General features: G+C 41.1%; 1 protein-coding gene across 1 annotated transcript in view; it reads left to right on the top strand.

Annotated features, from left to right (window-relative positions):
• RASGRP3 (RAS guanyl releasing protein 3) overlaps positions 1-20,692 on the top strand; it is a 37,904-nt gene extending 17,212 nt beyond the window's left edge. Inside the window, exons 10-16 of the mRNA XM_058551449.1 lie at positions 3,098-3,214; positions 6,616-6,731; positions 9,294-9,441; positions 14,047-14,083; positions 16,151-16,276; positions 16,615-16,979; positions 20,335-20,692. Of these exons, the coding sequence (XP_058407432.1) occupies positions 3,098-3,214; positions 6,616-6,731; positions 9,294-9,441; positions 14,047-14,083; positions 16,151-16,276; positions 16,615-16,979; positions 20,335-20,343 (918 nt within the window). The 3' untranslated portion in view covers positions 20,344-20,692. The remainder of the gene's footprint in view (positions 1-3,097; positions 3,215-6,615; positions 6,732-9,293; positions 9,442-14,046; positions 14,084-16,150; positions 16,277-16,614; positions 16,980-20,334) is intronic.
• Positions 20,693-20,929: the final 237 nt, after the last annotated feature.

The raw sequence follows: 20,929 nt of genomic DNA, 5'->3' as shown, positions 1-20,929 counted from the left end.
TGAGTCTGAGTCAGTTGACCTGGTAGCATCTGTTCTTAAAATAGTGACTGTGGCGAGCCAGCCCTGATGGCCTGGTGGTTAAGTTTGGTGCGCTCCACTTCGGTGGCCCAGGTTCGGTTCCCGGGTGCGGAACCACACCACTGTCTGTCAGTAGCCATGCTGCATACGGTGGCTTACATAGAAGAACCAGAAGAACTGACAACTATATACAACTATGTACCGAGGGTTTGTGGGGGAAAAAGGAAGAAACAAAAGGAAGAATAGATGTTAGCTTAGGGCAAATCTTCCCCTAAAAAAAAAAAATAGTGAGTGTGGTAGTTCCATCAGCACAATCACCTCCCTGCCAGTCACCAGAGGCCCATTTCCTGGGGACACTGCAGAAGACACAGCAACAGGCAAAGCGAGGAGGGGGGACCAGAGTCTTCAAAGTTAACATGGCTAAGAGAGAGCTAGTGAAAGGTCCAGTTACTGAAGAAAAAGGAATGTGTAAGCTCCACCCTCATTCCATAGCTTTGGTGTGATGAAGCTGGCCGTGGTGTGGTTAGCTGTACCGTACGTGCACACACAGCATTTCCACCTCCCGACACCTTCCTGTACCTGTAACTAGGCACCTTCATTACTACCAGTTGGTTATTAGATGCCTGGCAGGGCATCATATACATGTTATCTCTTTCACATTGTTAAGGAAACCGAGTCTGGTGAGCAAAGGTGTCCTACGTGCACCACATAGCCAGTAAGTGGGAGAGCTGAGATTCGGCCTCAGGCCTGTCTGTCTTCAACATCTGTGGTTTTTCTACCGAGAGACGCTGGCTGTTATTTTCCCAGCACCCCTGTAACAGGAACAGGGTAGGAACGTCCATTTATCACACTTGCTCTCTTTGTGTTCTTTAAATTTACTTTAGTTTATTTTCAAGATAAATTGTTGCCAATTTTAGGAGACGTTTCCCTCAAACATAGAAAGTCTTTTTCTCATTTGTAAAAGCAGACACTTTCAAAGCCCCTTCGAATGCTAAAATCCTATGAATCTGTGAAAATGTGTTTCCCAATGCCATTCTGTCTCTTCTCAAAGGGGAATGTCATCTTATTTTGTGCTTAGTGTTTGACATGTGCTCTAGGGAAAAATTTCCAGTCAGGATGATATTACTGAGACCCCGTAGCTTCAATGTGCTTACAGTGGTGCCAACTCATGTCCCCTAAATAGTTAGTGCGGAGGTTCTCCCCCTTTTTCTGTTCATAGTGACCCCCTTTGTGCCTCACTCTTCTTTGTGTTTTACTTCATGTCTAGATTTTTCACACTCTTGCTTCCAAATAAAAACCTCAACACTAATTTCTAACCAAAAAGGCTTAATTAAATTATGTTTTCACCTCTAGGTCAAAAGAAATACCTAACAGTTCCACTTAAAGAATAGTTAGATCCAAGCAACTTAATAAACATTTTATGTCCTAATGACTTAGTACCCACTTGAAAAAATAACATACATATATTGAAAAAATTTTTTTTATTTCATTATTAAATAACCACAATTACTTACTAATGAATGTGTGTACCTGTTGGGCACTGTACAATTTCTTAAATCTTGGAATTAAATTTCGTTCTGCTGCTCCTATTTCTTGTTCCACATTGATTTTTTTTCTTTTTTCTTCTTTTGCTTGAGGAAGAATAGCCCTGAGCTAACATCTTTGCCAATCTTCTATTTTGTATGTGGGTCACTGCCACAGCGTGGCTGACGAGTGGCGTAGGTCTGCTCCCAGGATTTGAACCCTCAAACTTGGGTCCCCAAAGTGGCACGTGCTGAACTTAACCACTGCGCCATGTGGCTAGCCCCCTACATTGATTTTTTTGCTTCATAAAGATAAGATATCATTGAAAGAAATATAGCACGATCTAATGGGTGGATTGTGAACTACTTCAAGCTGGTAGATTGCGCGGTGTGCTACAAATACTGAACATTGCTGTATTTCCCTTGGAAGTTTGAAATACCTTTTGATACCCCTCTGAGTTCGCTGCAACGCTTTGAGCAGTGCACCTTGCTGTACAGTTTGGGAACTGTGGGTTTATCCTTTATGAGATCAACAAGATGAAAAGCTTGATAGAAAGAGCCATGATGTGTGCAAGTGTGTGTGTGAGTGTGTCAGTGTGTGGGTGACCATATCCAGACAGCAGGTAATTTTTGGTCATGCTGGTAGCCCACAGGATACTGGCAACAGCCACCTCACAACATTGTTAGGGGCTTAAATCAGCACAGTTACTCCTCAATTCATCTTGCAAAAATGTTTGTTCCCAATTCCGTATCAATCAAAAAGCCTGCTAATACAGGTTTGCATGCATGCACCAGCAAGAACATTTACGTTGTATGAGGGTCCCAGAGGGGGGATATAAGGTGCACAGCACTCTTGGCTGGTCTCCCTATAGGGTTGTGTTTCACGCTTGTGTTGTACAAACATGTTATGCATTATTGCCACCATCTTCTCCGCGTTATTAAGTGAAAATATCTCCCAAGAACCTGGAAAAACCTGTGGAGAAAGCAAGTTCACCAAAGAGCGCTAGAAAGACTTAATGATTAGCCAGTCAGAAGCCATTAAGCATGTTTAGAGAGACTCTGGCATAAGGATATAAACTTGGCTGTGCACTGGGGCCCATTTACTGCACACATCTACTAATTTATCGCTAACACCAAGTATTAGAGAATTGGATGACTAGTGTTTTATATATTTTGTATCATACAAAAGTCTGTACGGATTGTTATATAGGTGTTTGAGGATGTGTTAGTAATATTTGGGGAACTTGGATAGGATTTTTGGATGGGCTGGGAGAGCAATATATTTTTTTTCCATTTAAAATAATAGAATCCAGGCTGCTGCAAAACAAAACGCCGTATCCAAACATGTATTTGGTTACAGATTAGATTCCACTGACAAAATATTCCACTGACAAACATTCCATCAACGTTTGTTTTCAAAACATTTAAGTGCTATATAAACATAAGTTTTTAATGGTATTATTAATATAAAAGACTTATGTGTCTTTCTCAATGTCTCTGGTCCTAATTGCTCAAAGTCCCAGATAAAGTTGAAAAATGTGTGTGTTTCCTGTCAGCAGCCTACCTCCCCTACGACGCCCACCAAGCCCGTGGTGCCCCTGGAGTGGGCATCAGGAGTGATGCCAAAGCCAGACCCCACGGTCATCAACAAGCACATAAGGAAATTAGTTGAGGTAAGTGGTTGAGGGAGAGTAAAGAGTGAGCACTAGAAAGCTTCTTTCTCTTTCCAGAATATTCTCTGGTTGTCCAGGAATTAGATGGAGTCCATGAAAACAGCCTTCTGGAGGTAGGAGCAATTTAGCAGACACTTAGCTCTACCTGGCATTGGCCTCTGGGGGAGGATCTCCCAGGAAGGCCCCCTCTCCCCTTCACATCCATCTGTTCTCACTTGCCCAAATACTCTCAGCTACTTCCAACTACTGTCTTTCCCAGGCATTTGACACCTCTGTCATTGCCCCTCAACCCAAGGGACTGTTAGAGGATTAGAATCTACTCATTAAAAACTCACGTGGGTCACAATAAAATACATGATAAATTGGTTACCTGAGGGTAGGAAAAGACCCTGTAAGTTGGTCAGTTTCTCTTGCTGTACATATTTGGGGGTCTGTGACCCAGCAGCACGATGTCATTTAGGTCAGAAACATCACTTAATGAAGGGCAAGGCTCTGTCAGAGTTTCCAAATAAAAAGAAGAGTAGAGATGCCAATGGGGGAAAAATGGGAACATCTCAGGTACTAGAAACTGTGATCCTTGATTAAACACCTACTTTAATGAACAGGAACATCCTCGGATGCAAAAGGATCAAGTCTGTGGGATATAGTGTGCTTTTTTATAGGAAAGGATGTTTAAAGAAAAAGAAAGAATGTTCTGCATTTTGGTTCATCCAGGAAACTACGAGGTGCTGAAATAAAAGTTATATGGAGCATGTGAGGCAGGAAGGAAAGATTGGAAAGGGTGAGGGAAGGGGTTGATAAAGCAATTAAGGTCCAAGGAGGTCACGTGATGATGCAGTAGTAACAGAGCCAACTTGGAGCCAGGGAAGCTGGGTGAAGCATCCAGGGTGCATGGAGTTGCAGCTCAGGAAGGTCTAGAATCAGGAAATGGAAGACAGAACTATTCTTTCTCCTACTCTCGTATCCACTTTTCTCTGAATGCTCACTCCATTGTCTGCAGACAGGCTTTCTTTGCTCCACATGGGGAGTCTGTTTCTTCCTCCCTCCCCACTCTTTCTTATACATTTCTCTTCTCTTCTCTCAGATTCCAATTTCATGGGGAAGGTTGGCCCAGTTTGATAAATTGCATACTGTTGGTTTAATCAAATGAAAGACTAGGTTTTATTGTGAATTTTCATACTAAATTTTATTCCACAAAAAATATTGTATTCCCAGTATAAATATGGATATTAGACTATAAATAGTAGGCACTCCATAATAGTTAACTTTAAGCAATTTTAATTATGGATAAGTATTGATATTGGGACTTGCAAAAAAAATGTAATGCTTTGTGACTATACAATTCTGTTATCTGTGGATAAATTTACAATCGTTGCTAAACAATCATATGTATATATATTTTTTTTTCGTGAGGAAGATTAGCCCTGAGCTAACATCCATTGCCAAACCTTCTCTTTTTGCTGAGGAAGATTGGCCCTGGGCTAACATCTGTGCCCATCTTCCTCTACTTTATATGTGGGACGCCTGCCACAGCATGGCTTGATAAGCGGTGCGTAGGTCCATGCCCGGGATCCGAACCTGTGAACACTGGGGTGCCAAAATGGAGCATGTGAACTTAACCATGCTTAACTTAACTTAACTATGCTACCAGGCCAGCCCCATAAACAATCATATTTTTAATTAAGTAATTTGTTCATTTATACTTTGCCAACTTCCCCAAATACTCCTAAAGCAGCTTGTGACCTAGGACAGTATAGATAGAATAGAAAGAAACCACAGGGAAGAGAGAGAAAGATCCATTCTAACTGGACTCTAGGTCAAATATATGTTTGCATACATGCGTCTGCAGGGAGAACTTACAAACCTTTTTGAAAACCCAGCTTAGCAAAGGGCAATGGAAAGATCTTTTTTATGTTTCTCTAATTATAAAGAAAGCCCGAATCATTGTAAATAATTAAACATTACATAAAATATAGAAAATACAAAGTTTTACTTTCAGGCCTTGGTAATTCTACTTTCTAGGGATAACCACTGATAATTTGTAAATTATCTTTATACGACTTTATCCCCCCCACCCCCACATAGACACACACACACACACACACACACACACGTGCATATATACATGTATATCTTTGAGCAACCTTGTTCAATTATTTCTTTAGAACAATTCCAAGAAGTGGAATTGCTGAGTCAGAGAGTAAGCACTGATTGTCCTCCAGAAAGATTGTGGCTATTTACTTCATCAACTTGATATGAGAGGGCCTATTTTCTCATACTCTATGAAATTATCAATTATTTTAATGTTTTCCAATCTGAGAGGTAAAAAAAAAAATGTTTCATTTGCTCTTCTATAATTATTAGCAGACTTGAGCATCTTCCATGAGTGTTTTGGCCATTTGCATTTTTACTTTGGTGATTGCCTGTTTTCCTTTTGTGTCTTTGCTCTCATATATGTTGGAAATAATTTTCTGTTATTTATCTTAAATTTGTTAATTAAGCTTTTTTGATTAAAATATTTTGCATTTTATTGTAATAAAATATTTTTGTTTATGGCTTCTGACTTTGATATGCTAAGAAAGGCCTTTCCCACTCAAAGATTATAAAACAGCACAAATATTTTCGTCTATTTACCTTTGATACTTTTATAGCTTTATTGTTTTACATCAAAATATTTAATGCATCTAGAATTTATTTCGAGGGCAATTAATTTTGTAAGATTATTAGCCATTTAACTCAAAAGCAATTATTGGATAATCCATAATTTTCCTGTGGATTTGGAAAGATACTTTTTGATATTCTGGATGGATCCATTTCTGGACTTTACTCTCTGCAGTAAGTTATGATACCATGTTGTTTTGATTAATGTAGTTTTGTAGATTATTTGATTTCTTGTAGGACACATTCTCCCTCATTATTTCTCATCTTAAACAATTTTAGGTTATTCTCAACATGTTCACTTCTTTTTGAACTTTAGAATCAATTTGTTCATTTAAAACAAATTCCCAGTGGGATTTGATTGGAATTGCATTAAATGTATACTTCAATTTTTGAGATAATTATACATTTTAAAGCTTCATTTCCTATTGTCATAATATTGGCATTTCTGAATTCAACAAGCCTAACTCCTGCTTGACCCTGAGGTTTCAGTTTAGACCTCACTTTCTCCAGAAAACCTTTTAAAATCTCCTTCCCTCTTCCCCGCAGAGCACTCTGTTTTTATCCTCAGCACTGAGCTTATCTTGTTATACCATAAATCTTCTTGATTTTGTTATCTCCCGCTAGATTCCAAGCTCTTTGATAGAAAGAATAATACGCGAGTTATCATTGCTTTCCCAATAATGAGTTCAGAGCCTGACTCATAAATAGTCATTCAATAAATATTTGTCTTTCCTTTGCAGTCTGTATTTAGAAACTATGACCATGACCATGATGGGTACATCTCCCAAGAAGACTTTGAAAGTATAGCTGCCAATTTTCCCTTCTTGGATTCCTTCTGTGTGCTGGACAAAGATCAGTAAGTTTTCATTTTGTTATATTTTAATGCAACTGTCCTGAAGCAGAAAGTTATTTTCGGAGGAGAGCAGGGAAACCTTTAATTTACATCTGACAGCTTCGATCCTACTGGTTGATGAGATGAAACTAACTTTTCGCTGATTTTTTTCTTGGTGTTCACGGACATGACTGGTTGGATGCAATCACAAGGCAGACCACATCATCAGTGTTGAGTACAAGCACTCATTTGCAAGTTAGCCTGGCTCTCCATTTCCCATATTACTTCTACTGCTTAGCTAATTCATCACCCCCAAAACCAAAAGAATAGAGGAGAAACAGAGTTAGATCTAGCCTGGTAGAGCCCTCAGCATTAGTGGACCTGAGGGCAATCTTAAAACTCATCAGATAAGTAAGATATTTTAAATTACTTATGGCCTTTAGGAGAGCAGGTGATGGCTGCAGACAACCAAGAAATGTCCATGCTTTTTTTTCTTTGCTAGTTCAAAGGTTGTATCATTTCTCTTTAGCTTCAGATGATTCCTGAAAAATTAAATGACTTTAGAAGCTAAAACCCAGCCCATTAAAAAAGTAGTGATTAAAAAAAATTTTGCCAAGAAATCCTGGCATTAATAAATTGATTGCTTAATTTTTAATTAGTTCCTAGATTAAAAATCATCTGTAATGAAATGTTGGATTTTATATTGGTGAAATGTCCAAATTATATCACATTAAAATCCACTAAATTTTTGTTGGTGTGAGAATTTTTTTTTTAATTAAATCCGTAAGTAACTCAACACACCAAGGAAAGCCTTGGTACTTTATCATAAATGTCTGAAAACCTTAATTCATCTTCATTGTATATCTAAACAAAGAATATTTTTTAAACAAATTAAATTTATTAGAGACATAAACTTCCTTTACAAAATAAAATTTAAATTACCTGCAAATTTCCCACTTTTTTCCTTAGTTTGCTTCTACCAGTGGCACACAAGTAAGCCATGAACTTAAAATCACTTCCTAGTCTTCATTTCTTTTCTCTGCTGCTTCTTTAGATAGAACTGAGACTATCTAAGCAGATATATAAATACGTATAATTTTTCTAAAAATGAAAGCTTGAAGTATTCATGGCTCACACGATTTCTTTCATCAGATAGGTTTAGCTATGTTGATTTCGAGAGGAGAGTGAACCATCTGGGAAGAGATTCTAGCAAGTTGTTGAAGATGGTACCAAGAGTCAGAACAGTCAGGGCAGGAGATGCAGACTGTTAGGTCTTCAGCCCAGCTGTGTAAGCCGGAGTCCCAGGAGTGTGAGCAAATTCTGGTGGGAAAGTTTAGAGGAATGTGAGCATGGGGCCTGAGGAATGCGGCTTCGGGGACTCCTCTCCCCACATGCAGAAGCTAAAAGGAAGAAGTGGGTCCTGCAGAAGAGCTGGAGAAGGAGGAGCATGAGAGGCAGAATGGAAACCAGGGCTGCATGGAATCACAGGTGTCCATGGAGCAGAGAGTGTCAAAAAGGAGGAAACCTGTCCCCATGTCACATGCTGCCGGGAGGTCAAGTTCGAGGAATGAGAAAAGGCCACTGAGGATGTCATTGTGACAGCTTCAATAGAATGGTAGGGTTAGACACCTGATTGTATGGAGCAAAGAGTAATCGAAGGAAATGGAAAAAATGTCTGATGAATACTCTTCTTGAAAACTTTGGGAGTAAGAGAAGGAAGAGAGAAAAGACAAGAATTGGAGATGGCAGAAAGAATGAGGAAAGACATTTTTTAGGAGAGGAAGTCCTGAGTGTATTTATAAACAGAGGAAGGAGTGGGTGAAGAAATGGAGCAAAACCTGGAAGGAGCAGTGTCCTGTGGGGGCTGGAGAATGGGGGGTAGGAGGATGACTTCCTTTGAGACAGGAGCACCCCGAGAGAGGACAGATGAGCTATAAAGGAATTCTGAATTGGCACAGAAGGGTGTGGTCTCCAGCTCGTGCTGACGTGGAGAGAAGGCAACATGAAGCTCACCTACGCCAAGTGGATTTGATCTCTTTTGGTAAACAAGAAGTCAGGGTGTGTGGTGGTGGGTGGAACGGGAGGTTTCGTGAGGAGAAGATCTAGAAGAATTGCTCTAGCAAATGGTCTGTGAGCCAATAAGACATGAATGAAAAGATTACCAATGGCAGTGTCCTGGATGACATCAGGCTGAATGAATTTGAGAATAGTGGGCCCAGTTATTACAGTTTTCTGCCTTTCTCCAGTAGCCTGATTCTTACAAACCCTATTGCGAGGCAAGGGCTAGAAAAGAGAAGTCCTTCTGGAAACTACTATTTGGTAATGAAGGAAAGACTCTGTGCCGTGGTACACAGGTCACACACACACACACACACACACACACACATACCACTTCTGCTTACTAAGAAACCCTTTGGCACTTATGCTGTCCTTTGAGGTCCTCTCCTCCTTCCAGATATAACAGAGAAGTGGACATTTCCCATCTGTTATTGCCCACAAAGTTTTCAGAGGTGGATGATTAAAGTGTGGCAACTACTTAGCCATATGGTATTCTAACATTCCTCCTTTCTTGGATTCTTTTCACAGAGATGGCCTAATTAGTAAAGATGAAATGATGGCTTACTTCCTGAGAGCTAAGTCCCAACTACACTGTAAAATGGGACCAGGATTTGTCCATAATTTTCAGGAGATGACCTATCTCAAGCCAACCTTCTGCGAACACTGTGCAGGATTTGTAAGTCTGTTTTCCATTGTTTTCTCTTGTATGGAGTTATTTGTGCACCACTCTGAGGAGGTAGGAAAATGATACTGTAACAGAGTCCATTGCCTGCCTAGATCAGAAATAAAATATGATGGCTCCCTGAAATTAAAAATTAAATTAAAAACAAAAGCAAGATCTGCGGGTTTAGCTACTTTCTTTCTAGGAATGCAGGGCTGGCGAAGACAGGGAAGGTTGGTGAGGCCTGTTAGCTCAAGAGGGCAATGTGTCTATTCATCTCTGCCAGGAAATGTTCTGCCCAATGACCCCCAGCATTCATCACTAATACTCATAAGCAAGTGCAATTAAGGGGAGTATTTATGTTAGCCAGTTCCTCCCAGTTATTGTTTCATATGGTGTCAGTTACTAGAAATCCATCATGGCATGGCTCAATAATTCATAACTCAAAAAAGAAAAAAAAAATCTTTTTGGAGAAAAGATGGTTATAATAATAAATAACATTTACTTGGCACTTGATGGTAATGAAGTACTTCCATAGACATTAGTGTAATTAATCCTCATGACTAGCCCATGAGGTGGGCATGTTACTCTCCCCATTTGCCTATGAAGATGGAGAGGCCCGCAGAGCATAACTCAAGTATCCCAGGATTGCACAGCCAATAATGACCAGATCCTGGACTCAAACACAGGTGTTCTGACTCTGAATCCTGTGCTCTGCCTACACCACTGCAACAAATGAAGATTGTATGCTTCATTTCCCCACATTTGATAATTCTTTGGCAACTAAGGTCAGCTTTGGCCCTGGTATTAAACAAAGACTCTTGAGCCCTGAACATCTTCTAGTTGATACCAAAGTTATATAAGGTGGAAAATGTTTTACTCTAGGTGAGGGTGGCCGAGCAGCCAAGCGAGTATGACTATTGCTTCCCTGTCCAGATGCCAGGGCTCAGCTATGTTAGCTTCATTCAGTAGTCATGTCCCACTGGTCACCCATATTGAATTCACAGCTGATGTTATATGCTACCTCTAAATGACATTTTCCCCATCCCATGCTTGAAGAACTGGCTTTGAGGGGCCCAAAGGCAGGAGTTTGTGTTCAAGCACACACCCCTCTGAGAATGGATAAATAAGAGGCAATGGTTATCTCAAAGATGGCCTCAGGTGGTCACAAGAGCTGATGTGGTCAAGGGCAAGGCCAGCCTAATAGCTCCCTTCGCCCACTCCAGGGAAGGAGAGGTTCTTCTATCAGCTTTGCCACTGGGACTGCATCACCTGACCATTTCTACATAAAACAAATGCATCTCCTTTTTCATGTTTCTCTCTTCTGATGGGAACTTTTCACATATCTAGACCTGAAAAATGCTGAAGTGGGATGGGGCCATGTATAACTCTCTCCTGCAGACTGGGGCCCAGTGAATCTGTTAGGCCATGGCACAGCTCAGCCAAAAGTCAGCTTGAGACATCAGTCCTTTGGTGTGATGTGAGAGTTGGAAGGCCGTTATCAAATCTCAAGGTCTTATCTCTGCTCTCCAGTCCTTCTGGATGTCTCTTCCTTTTATGGAGGCATTGGTTCTATAGAAGCAGAAAGGCAGTCTTTCTCGGGAGCTTCTACACTCCTCTCCCCAACTCATGAGAGCAGATTTGCTGGCACTAGTTCTTGACGCAGCTGTGATGAGGTAGAAAGCTCTGGACTTGGAGTCCAGACTGGAACCCTGGCTTTGAATCTCAGTTCTGCCCCTTATTAACTCTATGTCCTTGACCAAGTTATTGATCATCTTTGAGTCTCTGTTTTCCCACGTGTTAAAGGGGGTTAATACTTACCTGCCATATTGTTGTGATGATTAAATGATATCAGACATGTTGCACGTCACATAGCCCAGAGTAAATATTTCCTTTTTTTAGTATTCCTTGATACTTTTGGGGTTTACTTGAAATTAACTCATTTAGAGTTTTGATAGCCCTTTTTATTTTTCAAAATATATTTAATTTCATTGGTACAATTTGATTTGATCTTTGCTCACATTTTTTAAACAAGTCCATTGGTTTTCAAAGGGATTTATAAATTTAACTCACTAGATGTGTTGAAAGGAATTTTGGGGGAATGCAAGGAACCATGTTTCAGTGCCTGGACCACTTGCTTTTGAAATAAATTCCATCTTAAAGGTAAGGAAGACAAACAGACACTACTTGAAATACATTAATTCCAGAACTGAAAGAGTTTTGCTAATTCCCTTATTTTGAGGTCTGGAAAAGTTAAGTGACTGCTTTAAGGTCACATGGACCATTAGCAGCAGGACCATGACTCATATCCAGGTCTGCTGACTCCCAGTCCAGTGCTCCTCACACTACAAACATTCACTCCACATCTTACGGTAGCCTGAGGTCTCAAATCAAAGGACTATAGGAAGTACTCCCGCATACCACCTACATGAGGTCGCCATCTCCTGTCCTTGGCTGGCACGCTGCCCACCGCCTCTTCCTGCCTCGTGTTATCTCCTAGTTATTAAGTGAGCATTAGCAAGCAATGCCCTGACCTCCCCTCCTGACAGGACTCATGCTTGACTATATCTTTTCCAGCACTTCCTGCAGCTATGCTAATAATGTGTCAGGTCCAGATATTAGGATGCTTCTTCTTAAATCTTAACCCTTTTTGTCCTAGATCAGTGGCTTTTGCTCACACACAAAACATCCAGAAGCTATGGCTTCCTGTCTTTCCCTCAAGTGACACATTCTTCTTTCCCTGCTTACTAGCTACAAGACCTTGTTGATGGACTCCACCTCTCTGTAACTCAGTCTCCTCAGCTGTAAAATGAGAAAATTATTATTACCTATCCCATAAGGATATTGTGAGCATTACATGAGTTAATACACGTAAAGAGCTTAAAACTGTGCCTCTCACATTAGCAAGAGTTCAATAAACATTAGCCATCGTTATTATTGTTATGGGGGCCGGCCCAGTGGCTTAGCGGTTAAGTGCGTGCGCTCCGCTGCTGGCGGCCCGGGTTCGGACCCTGGGCGCGCACAGATGCACTGCTTCTCCAGCCATGCTGAGGCCGCGTCGCACATACAGCAACTAGAAGGATGTGCAACTATGACATACAACTATCTACTGGGGCTTTGGGGGAAAAATAAAATAAAATAAAATTATATTATTGTTATGACTAGTACCAAGGGCTCCGTGAGGAAACAATTTCTTATCACTACAAAGTTTCCCAGATGTGGGAGCTTCCAAATTATTTAATTTCCTGGATCATCACAGTCACCCTTTATAAAAGAGAAGCAAACTAGATGATCTTAAAGATCCTTATAGCTCTGAACATGTGATTGTCCTGACCACTCACTTCCCTTTTCCGTATTGACTCCTCCCCGTCCCTCATCCAGTCATCCTAGGCACCTGAGGACTTGCTTCCAGTTAGTTGTCTTAATAATCCTTCCTGTCCCCAAGGCAAAATGTTGCCCTGTTCCAGGAGACATTTGCATCTTAATAATGTATTCTGAAGGACCAAATACCTTTTAAGGCTCAGAGGAATCACTCTCCACTGGTGGAATTTCCTTGTCAGAAAGAGGGCAAGGGGCAGCCTTCCTAATGCCCTTGAGTCACTTCACATTGGCAGCTACTTACTCTTCTCATGGGGCTATGATGCCCACACTCAGGACGTTGTTCTCCTATAATACGTCGTGAACGACACCCCCACCAGCCTCAGTAGGCCACCCGCCCTGCTTCTTTCAATTAAGTTTCATTTTATTAAGTAGATATCAGTCACCTAACCTAACCACTAAAAGGTTAGGAATGGAGCTTCTCCAGCTTGAGCTAAGCCCATTTAATTCATCAGTGCTGTACTTTTCTGGTGTCCCTGGTACCCACGTGCAAGTACTGTGGGAGTCACGAGAAAGAACACGGGAAGGCCCCTTCTTCAGGAAGTTTACGTGTGTCGGGAGGGCAAAGACACCACCACCAGGATGATGCCCCTGAGCTGCCTGGGCAAATGCTCCCTCCTGGAACTGTAGGCCCTCACATATCTCCTGAGACATTTGTCACTTCCCTACATCCTGCTTCCTACGTGGTTGGCAGAATCTGAGTCTTTTTTACATCTACCACAGCCCCGGCACAGGCCAAACACGGATCAAATACGAAGAATGAGTACATGAATAAATAGTAGATCTTTTCCTCTTCTGTATTCCTTCAAGGTACAAATGCTACTCAGACAATAACCTAGCAAAATCCAAATGCTTTAGTGGGATGTGCGCTGTTTAGGTTGCTTAATTTCCTGTAGGGGGCGCCAAGAGAAGCTAATGTGATTAAAAAGAAGGCAGAGGGTGCTAGGGGCTTCCAAAGACAGAGTGAAAAAGACTCCACCATAAATTTTGCTGAAAGCGCAGCATGCCCAAGTCCAATTTGGCTCCCAGAAAGAAAAGGGAAGCATAACTCCTGTTATCGCCCCAGCTGGAGTGGGGGCTGGGAGAGGATTCTTCTATCTGACAGGAAGGGTGTCAGGAGCAGCTACATCCTGTTTGTGCTCCACCAGTCACTACGCTTCCCAGGACTTCCTTCTCTGTGGCCTTGTTTTCTTTCCAGATTTTTCTTCAGATTCCCTGATACTCCTTTGTCTTTTGTTACAGCTCTGGGGCATAATCAAGCAAGGATACAAATGCAAAGGTAAATAAATGTTATTTGGTTAAATTGTAAAATGTGACATTTGGGGCAGTAATCAAACTTGTCCGATGAAACCACAAAAGCTCTTGGCATCACGGAGAACTTGGGTCTTTTGGGCCACCGGCAACTGAAGAGTTAATGTGTCCAGGAAAGGACTCCCTGGGGTTCTGGAGAGCCTAGAGTGGAATTTTTTAGCTTCTTACAAGAGCAAGCAAACCACCCTTATCAATCTGCATACGTGTAGCCCCCATCTCTAAGACATCTTGTTAATCAGGAGCCCATGGTGGGAATTCTGAAGTGGGACAGGCCCAACTAAGATACTGTATATAAGAACTTTATCATTCAAGGGAAAACAACACACACTCGTTTCTGTAATATGTATGCATATCCTTTCACTTCATATAGCTCTTCCTTTCTCTACTAGATCACAGATGACGCTGAGAAAAGAGAAGAAACCTTAAAACTTATTTTTCTCCCTTTCAATAAATTCGTTTGTATGTCTCCCTCATTTAATTGAAATTTATAAACAATTGAATAACTGTGCATTTGATAAATGCAATACACATGCACATTAATAGGCATTTAGGAATGTGTTGCTACTTGTACATATATTATTATTACACTTTATTGGTGTTTAATTTAAACAATTGCTGGATATTATATGCAGACTGTTTATACTGGTTCTTTTAAAAATATGATAATGCTCTTGAAAAATAGAATAAAACTACAAAAGGAAACATCTTAATCACAGAATGCCTTCAGATTAATATTATTCCCTTGTGATGCCTTTTTCTCTCCAGCCATCTTTCGGTACTTGGCCCTCATTTTGCAGGAACAGAGAGCTTCCCTTAACGTCAATGGGAGCCACATTTTACTGCTCGAAAAAGCTTTCCCTTTAGTTCTCTGTATCAATTATGTTCCTCTAACTTGGATTTTTACTTTCAAACAGCAAAGATATTGCAACATCTTACTGCTCGGCCATAAGTCATTAGTTTTATTCTGGTTTCTGTCTCATCTCCTAAAAGACACATACACACACACAATTTTATGAAGATGAAAATCAATTAAACCCTTGGATCATCTTTGTACATATGGTATTTTCTCTTAAAGTCACATACAGTGAAAAAGCTAATTAAAATGGACTGAACATGTCATTACAATTTGATCTTTCTGTGATGTCATTACAAGACCATTTGAAACAAGACCCTTTGGGGAAAAATGGGTACTGGAAACAACTAGAATGGTTCTCTTTGATGGTGAAAGAGAGATATACTCTTTAAAATGATCATATCTGTTCAGTGAGCTTAAGGGAAATGTAGGACCCTCATCATATGAAATAATTGTGTCGCTATCTTCCAAAGTGGCCAAAATTTTCTACCCTAAGTAGCAATTAATATTCTACTTCCTTAACTAAAGCACCCTAATGGAAATTTCACGGAATCTGCTGTATGCCATTTCACAGCCATAGTCAAATCTGGAACACGTTTATTGAGCATTTGCCCACCTTGTTTTTTGCTTCTATGCAAAGGAGATACAGTCTCTTGGCCGTAGAAAAGGTTTTGGGAAATGAAGAAGAATGAAAATTACAGACAAATACTGACTGGAGGGAGACCTCGCCGTACACGATCAGAGACAGCAGTTGGTCATGGGAGAGACTAGGAGCTGGGACTTCTCACTCTCATTCTGGCTCAGGGGCCTTCTTGGGGGAATCCTTCTTGGCCTGGGAAAGAACACCAGTCCTATGTAATTTGCATTTAGTTTTGGGCAAAGGCAACCCCCACCTCAGGCTATCCCCTGCTGGTTTGCTCCCCAGCGCTTCAATGAATTGTGCAGAGGAAGAAGCTGAAGAAATATGAGACTTTTAGGAACCCCAGGAAGGCAAGAGTGACCCACTGGCCCTTTTCTAGCCCCTAGACACACCCTGTGGGCTTGAGCTGGACTCTCAGATTCAACACAGAAACGAGCCTGGGGGAGGGGAGAGTGACAGCTCAAGCACTGCCCTGAGAGCCCATTCAGCACCAGACACACGTGGTTCACAATAATCATCTGTGATACTTTGGGATTTTTCAGACTGTGGAGCCAATTGTCACAAACAGTGCAAAGACCTCCTGGTTCTGGCCTGCAGGAGATTTGCCCGGGCGCCCTCCTTGGGCAGTAGTCATGGCTCGCTGCCTGGAAGCCCCTCGTTGCCCCCAGGTAATGTTCTCTACTTTCTTTCCTACCACAATTACTCTCTGCTCATCTTCCCACACCTGGACCTTGGTTGGGTTCTGGACCTAAACCCAGCCAGAGTCATTATAGACACCAAGGCCTTCTTCAGGGTGAGCAGCAGTCGCTAAACCCTTGAGTCCTGCTCATTTCTCTCTGCTTTCAGGTCTCACTAAAGGGCAACTCACCTGCAAGCAACTTAGTCCTGCCTCTGGTCTGTTCCTCTAGGACCTTGCCTGTCAAACTCCAGAGGTTTGCACCAACTTTGATGGTTTGCCGTGAAGCAGTCAGATGTCAAATAATCACAATAATCTTTCCCCTTCCAGTGCAGGATGAAGTGTTTGAGTTCCCTGGCGTTGCTGCTGGACACCGAGACCTGGACAGCAGCGCCATCACGCTGGTTACAGGCTCTTCTCGCAAGATTTCCGTGATGCTGCAGCGGGCCACCACCAGCCAGGCCACCCAGACCGAGCCTGTATGGTCTGAGGCGGGCTGGGGGGACTCAGGGTCCCACACCTTCCCCAAAATGAAATCCAAGTTCCTTGACAAAGCAGCAAAGGACAAAGGCTTTGCCAAGTGGGAGAACGAGAAGCCCAGGGTGCAGGCTGGTGTGGATGTTGTTGACAGGGGCACCGAGTTCGAACCTGACCAGGATGAAGCAGACATGGATGAGACCAGACAGGATGGTGAGGTCAGTGCTGGATCAAATCACAGATGAAGTCAGAAGAGGGAGGCTGAAAGGGGCTGAGATGAGCATTATAGCGAGTTCAGGAGGCAGCCTAGTAGTTTTGAAATTGGGAATCAAGACACATCACTTTTAGTCTTGCTCTGGGCTAATTATGTGACCCTGGGCAAATGATTTCTTCTCCTTGGACCTGTTTCATCATGTATAAAACTGAACCAGATGGATTCTAAAATTTAGTGACGGTTGCCATGTCTTGGTGCTGAAATGCTGTCCCAGGGACCCATGACTATTGCGTGTATCCAACATACCAGTACCTTATACTGATCAGCTTAGTTTTCCAAGCTAGAATCAGGACCCAAACCCAGGGGAGGCAGTGGAAGCAAAAGATTTATAGATAGAGAAGGAGAGTTGGAAACTCTTGACCCTACTGAAAAAAGAGGCTTCTGACAGAATCATGGAGAAGGGAGTGGTGAGAATCAGAGACATGAGGACCTCAAGGTTCTATAAGCCAGGCTCTGCTTCTACACAAAAATTACAACTCAAATCATCCAAAGCAAATTGGGAAGCATATGGAATTTGTTAGAACAAGCTGAAGATGTAAATTGATTCAAGATGGACTTAGATAAATTTATTAGTCAACAGTCCACAGTGTATTAAGAAAAAAGGATTTGGGGAAATTGGTGTCATATTCCTGACTTTAAAGCAATGTCATGGAGGGCAGCCATTGCTTCCCTACTGAATCATTCTCATAAGCAGAATATTGGGTTAGGCAGAGATCCTATTGGATCAAGCCAGTGCTCTTTATTCTTATGGGTGGTCCTCCACATTCCACACTTCAGAAGACCTAAACACACGATCTCTATAGTTTCCTATGATGAGAAAAACTTCAATGACCTTTAACCAAAATTTCTCAAGTTCCTTCCTCACTGAAGACAATTAATAAGGAGGCCACACATTATCTTCAGTCATGTGAAGTTTATTGTAAGTTCCTGCTGAACCATTTTTTTCCTTTCTTATACACCAACTTTTAAAAGCAGCTTTATTGAGATATAATTTATGTACTATAAAATTTACCCATTTAAAGTGTATAATTCAATGGTTTTTAATATTTTAACAGAGTTGTGCCACCATCACTACAATCTAATTTTACAAAATTTACATCATTCAAAAAAGAAACCCTGTACTTATTAGCAGTCACTCTTCAACTCCCCCACCTCACCCGAGCCCTAGGCAACCAACTAATTTACTTTCTGTCCCTATAGATTTGCAATGCCAACTTTATTTTTAACCTTTCCCCTACTGATCATCTTGGCAAATATTTCAGTCCTATCTTTCCACTTCTTCTACTGGCCTAGCTTTGTTCAAGCTGGGAATATAAAGGTGAATAAGAAAAAGTTCATGATTTAGTGACAGAGGAAGATAGTCTAGGGCAAGGGATCTTAACTTGGGCTCTAAAAAGGGCTTCAGGGAGTTTATCAAAGTACATTATATTTTATGTGGAATTATACATGGACATATCTGGGGAGAGGGTCCACAGCATTGAGCAGATTGTTAAGGGGGTCTGCAATCCAAAAAAAACAAGGTATCATTGTGTAAGATTTCTTGGATGCTACCTGAAATTGTGCTAGTCGCCCCAAGTACCACCTCAGCCTGCAGAGGCTGTGTCCATGAGCAATGTAGGCGTCATTGAAATCTCAGGAAAAGAGCTTCTATGGGTAGAATCATGCAATGCCCACCTAGAGCTCTCAGGACGGTGCCCACTTCGCGGACCATCTTTGAATTCAGAGCAGTATCTGCTTTTGTTTAACAAATAGTGAAACTAGCCATGAGTTCGCTTCTATTGGCCGAGCACCGTTCAAGTTACTTAAACCTTGCTCCTGGGTTGGGAGAAATTCACAGCCTGTTAGGTATAGGACAATCACTTGCATGAGTAAGATTTCCTGATCTCCAATCTCTATAAGGAAATAAAAACAAGATCTAGGGTTTTTTAAATTTAATTTTATTCTTTGAAAATTGGATCATTATATTCAGGTGTTGTCTTACCCTTCCAATTTTATCATCTCATAAATCGTAGAGACGGTTCACTGACCACAAGTATTTAATTTCATTTGTGCTAATTGAAGAACGCAGTATGTTCTTATGTAAAATGCATATGGGATACAGTCTCACTCTCATCCAAATCAGCAACAAATGAGAAGACATTTACCCTAGTTTAGGGAAAAAAGCAAGAAGGAAAAATTGTGACAAAATTATACCCGAGAGTTGAATATGTAGACGAAGGAGTTTTCAAATTGAAGAATTTTTCTGGGGCCTGCCCCGTGGCGTAGCAGTTAAGTGCGCGTGCTCCACTGTTGGTGGTCCAGGTTCAGATCCCAGGCGCGCACCGAGGCACCACTTGTCAGGCCATGCTGTGGCGGTGTCCCATATAAAGTGGAGGAAGATGGGCACGGATGTTAGCCCAGGGCCAGTCTTTCTCAGCAAAAAGAGGAGGATTGGCATGGATGTTAGCTCAGGGCTGATCTTCCTCACAAAAAAAAAAAAAAAAGAAAAGAAAAAAGAATTTTTCTGCCAGGCAAGACCAATGAATGGCACTAGAAGAAATGATTTACACATTTATTATTTAGGATCAGATGATGTTTATGAGTCCTATAAGTAAAACTGATAGACAGAAAAGGCTATTGTGTTTGTAATCTGTATATTTCCTTTCGTGGAGTTTCAGGATTTACACTCATTTTAAAATATAAGGGTGTGAACGTTTTCTGCAGTGGTGGATATCATTTCACCAATGATCATTTAGCCCCTGGATGGCAGGAACAGGTCAAACTTAATCTCTTGGCAGTAAGAATATGTGTATTTCTGTTATAATACTTCTTTGTTTTCCATTACCTTCTGCTAAATTAAATCTAATCAACAAATACCATAGAAGAGCTAGAAAATGCTGGACTAAACAAAGTTGAATGTTTATGTATCTCTCTCTCTCTCTATATATATATATACACCTATATATAGGTAGAGATATCTTTTTCCCTTACAAATTTTCTCAGTGCCCTTATACTAATTCACAATGTGCATTTCTAAGAGGGAAACCTCAACAAGGAACATTTCACAGACCAATGTTTTGTGCATCACCCTTTACAGAGCATTATAGTAAGCATCCTTGTTGCACTCTGTATGGACATCTTTAAGATGTCATGACATGGGTGGACTACATGATCTTTTACTTCCCTCTACATCTTGAGAGTAGAAGGTACTGATCATTTGAGATATTTCCTCGAATTTATCTGATAAACTACTTTCTAGGAATATTTTTATTTTGTTAAATGAGACCCAGCCATACAACACGTTTTGATTCATATTGCAGGATGGCTGACTTCAGGCTGAGGATACTGAAGGCAAGAATGTTGGCATTTGGAAGAAACAAGATGAGAAACTCTGAAGAACACTTCAACTCTCAGGAACTTATCTGAAAAGACATCTGGACCTTTACTGCCTTGTAACACCATGGGATCTCCTTGATTGCACTAAGGGACAGAGGATTTATTTACCCTATGAACTATTTATTTCCTTCTCCCTTGCCCCTAGTTTGGTGCCACGAAGACTGTGTTATGTAGTTGGTAGTTTTGTCACATATCTTTCTCTAGAGCCGTTTATGTACGGGTGAAATGAAAGCTTTTGTACATGTGCTTGATACTTATTCTCTAAACTCAGACTTTGCTTTTTGTGCGAGAATATTATTGCAGTATTTTTATAAACTTTTGTGGGGGGAGTTTTATGAGGAGTCGATGTAAGAGTCTTTTTGTGTGCTTTTTGGATGGGACCAGGACTTAACATTTTTTTGAGGGACAAGGACGCTCTTAAGATCCTGGAGTGCAGTGGATCTTCTAATGATGATCTGTTACAAGGAGAAGCTGTTTACATTGTTCTTACCATACAGTTGCTATTATGATGTGTAACAA

Source organism: Diceros bicornis, chromosome 12 (assembly GCF_020826845.1).
Source record: "Diceros bicornis minor isolate mBicDic1 chromosome 12, mDicBic1.mat.cur, whole genome shotgun sequence".
NCBI classification, from domain to species: Eukaryota; Metazoa; Chordata; class Mammalia; order Perissodactyla; family Rhinocerotidae; genus Diceros; species Diceros bicornis.
This window is presented reverse-complemented; position numbering and strand designations above follow the sequence as displayed.